This window comes from Bidens hawaiensis, unplaced genomic scaffold, assembly GCF_021521415.1.
Source record: "Bidens hawaiensis isolate Kalapana, Puna unplaced genomic scaffold, B.hawaiensis_p1.1 tig00022523_1, whole genome shotgun sequence".
Classification (NCBI taxonomy): domain Eukaryota; kingdom Viridiplantae; phylum Streptophyta; class Magnoliopsida; order Asterales; family Asteraceae; genus Bidens; species Bidens hawaiensis.
Genome location: NW_027493512.1, coordinates 286,490 through 289,744, shown reverse-complemented (window position 1 = coordinate 289,744; position 3,255 = coordinate 286,490). Strand labels below are relative to the sequence as shown.

At 35.5% G+C, this 3,255-nt stretch overlaps 1 protein-coding gene across 1 annotated transcript; it reads left to right on the top strand.

Annotated features, from left to right (window-relative positions):
• Positions 1–1,651: 1,651 nt before the first annotated feature.
• On the top strand, positions 1,652–2,576 carry LOC143565767 (translationally-controlled tumor protein homolog; the record flags this gene model as incomplete). Its single annotated transcript, XM_077052636.1, has 4 exons — positions 1,652–1,744; positions 1,838–1,966; positions 2,053–2,210; positions 2,288–2,576. Coding segments are annotated over 4 exons (498 nt in total), but the record flags the coding sequence as incomplete, so codon positions are not given.
• Positions 2,577–3,255: the final 679 nt, after the last annotated feature.

Genomic DNA, 3,255 nt, shown 5'->3' with positions numbered 1-3,255 from the left:
GACATGGAGAATTTTATAAAAATATTTCCAGAAATTTTATGATTAATTATTTATTTATAAAAATTCATTTAATAGGTTATAATCGTGTAATAAATGGCCCGTTTATATCAAACGACCTCCGAAAAATCCAATAATTTTTACCGATGGCCTTAATGTTATTACATAGCCCCTGCAAAATTTCCAGAACCTAACTCTTTTGACAAAATGCCTTTTTGTGCGTTTTTCGGCTGTTAAAATTCGGTTTAACCATGATTGCACAAACCATACTTAGGCATTTCCAATGATTCCCAAACTTTACCAGTGATCTTACCATCCTATATCAAACTCCAAAACCAAGTTTCAGAATTTTTCAATATGTTTAGCTATTTTTCCCAAATAAACGCTCATAAACGGAAATAAATTCACCAAATATTCTCCGTTTATCGAAAAATTACCAAATTTGAACAGGGACTCGTTTATATGATCCCTGATGTCCCTGCAAGTTTTCATGAGCTAAAAACAAGCACGTCACAACCTAATACTAAACAGCCCCTAAACGAGTGTTACGGGTTTACCTTGTCGGTTTTCGATGAATTTTGCTAGTTTAAATGATTCTCCGGGTCTCGGGTTGCAGACTCAGTATATCTACATATCATATAACATCAAACCAAGCATAAATCATCCATGTAACAGCCTTGATAATTAGGGTTTCGGTTTTGGGTTCAAACCGAACTTTCTAACCGTAAAAACGTTGTATTCATGTTCTAATCCGCGTTTTTGACCAAAAAAGTATATGTTCCTGGTTTGTAAACATGTTTAACATCAAAACATGGTTTTACTTAATTTTTAGGGTTTTTGGATGGTTAAACATGTTTAAAACTAATCAAGAACTAATTTTCTATGTTTAAACTTATTAAATCAAGTATGAAATCTCATGAAATCAAGTGTTTACCTCAAAGTTTTTGATGGAAGATGAAGTTTCTGGATAAATAGGTTGCAGCTGCTTGGACTTGAGCTTTTGGTTAAATAGAATGAATAAAGTTGGCTTAGTTAACAAGCTTTTATAAAATGAAGGGGGGATGTCAAGTGTTGCGGCCGCAAGAAAGAATGGGCCCCCTTGGGCCCAATTTGACCCATTAATCTGATTCTAAAGGCCCAAACACGAAAAGCCCAGTCCAAATTTAGTTCGGGTTCAGTTTTTGACGCGAAAAACTTATCGGGTGCGTCAAACAGCGCGAAAACGAGTGTTTTTCGGCTAGTTTTGTGTAAAATTATAAAAACATACTATATGTCTGTAAAAATCGAAAATATTTTCACGGGTCGCTTAGAACATGTCATATAAGTGTTTTATAAATCTTTTTCGGCTTAACGGATGCTACAATGCTTGTTTTGATATTAACGATTGAGTTTAAGCTTATAGCGTATCGATAAACGAAACCTTTTTCAGACTTTTATTAGCTTGTGGACGATTGAGTTTAAGTTTAGCTTGGGATGTCAAGCGTATCGATAACGATTGAGTTTAAGTTTAAGCTTGTGGACGGATTGACTCGTTTGCATGTGTATTGTGAATCTTTGCAGTTTTTTTGGACTGACTTTTATTAGACTTTAGTCTGTTTATTTTATATTTCAGATGTTTTGATAGCTATGTACTTGTGTTGCTTATTCGGTTTAAACTGTATTTGTAATTTCAGGTGATGAGCTTCTTTCCGACTCGTTTCCTTACAAGGAAATCTTGGATGGTATACTATGGGAAGTTGAAGGAAAGGTATATCTTGATTCTTGTATAATATAATAATATTTTTTTTTGTAAATATTTGATTAATCACTAGAATTATAATATGAAAACTTGTGTTTGCAGTGGGTGGTACAAGGAGCAGTGGACGTTGACATTGGTGCAAACCCTTCTGCTGAAGGAGCTGATGACGATGAGGGTGTTGATGATCAATCTGTGAAGGTGGTCGACATTGTTGACACCTTTAGACTACAGGTAAATAATATTATTCAATTATGATATCTAATTAACTTTCAAGAAGTTTATATATATGGTGTATTTAAACAACAATCCACATGTAGGAGCAACCCGCTTTTAACAAGAAGCAGTTTGTCGCTTATATCAAGAGTTACATCAAAAATCTTACTCCCAAGCTCGAGGGAGAGAAACAAGAATTCTTCAAGAAGAACATTGAGGCTGCAACCAAGGTCCTTCTTGGCAAGCTTAGCGACCTTCAGTTGTAAGTTTTGTTTTTATTTGCATATTTATTTTACGATGATTGGTAGAGTGCTAACTGTGTGGACGCGTGTTTTTCAGTTTTGTTGGGGAGAGCATGCACGATGAGGGTAGGATGGTGTTTGCTTACTACAAAGAAGGTGCTACCGACCCGACGTTTTTGTACATCGGTGTGGGGTTGAAGGAGGTGAAATGTTAAGAAGGATCATCATCTCAAGCCAGCAAAGCCTTTTGAGACACTTGCTGTAGTTGGTTTAATATGTTTGGTTTTTGTTCTATTTAATATGGACCTTTTTTTCTTGCTTTATTGTACGGTTTCATTTTTGAACTAGCATCTCGTATTTGATTTAAACGAAACTTTGATATTCAAAGTATTTGGTTGACTTGTTTGTTTTCGAACGGCTAACGCACACCAAGTTATTCAACTTTAGATTTACACATTTGTTAATCGTAGCACAAAAACCCTCACTACACAGGGAGAGGCTTTTTCTACACGCCAGGTCATGTGAGCGGCGGCTTTTTCCAATGGTATTTGTTTTGGGTTCTGACTCATGTTCGGTCTATGTAGCCATCTCATATGAGCCTGCCTGTTAAGGCTAGCAAAATAGCCACGTGCAACAGGTTGCTACGAGTTTGGACGAAAAGAGTGCTAACCAAAATGAGTTTTTGCAAAATGTGTTCGAAACTTCTATTAAGTTAACCCTTGTTTTTAAAAGTAGCGAGCGATGATGTGGTGGTGGTGACAATAGTGGTGACTGAATTAAGTTTTGATCCATTGTATAATTTGAATAGTTTTGAACAATGATTTAAATAACCCACATAAGGCATAAAGGCAATACATACATGACAGATGGTTTATGAATGCTAAAGCCTAAAGAATGTATATGGATGCTGGTAATTTGGCGTATGATATGCGTATGAAGATTCATACACAATTCATAACGAAGCAAAAATTGCACATGATTGCAAACTCGTTTTAAGAAGCCCTTTCGAAAACCATGATAATCGACACAAGGCATAAAGCCAATAAATACATGATATAAATGCAT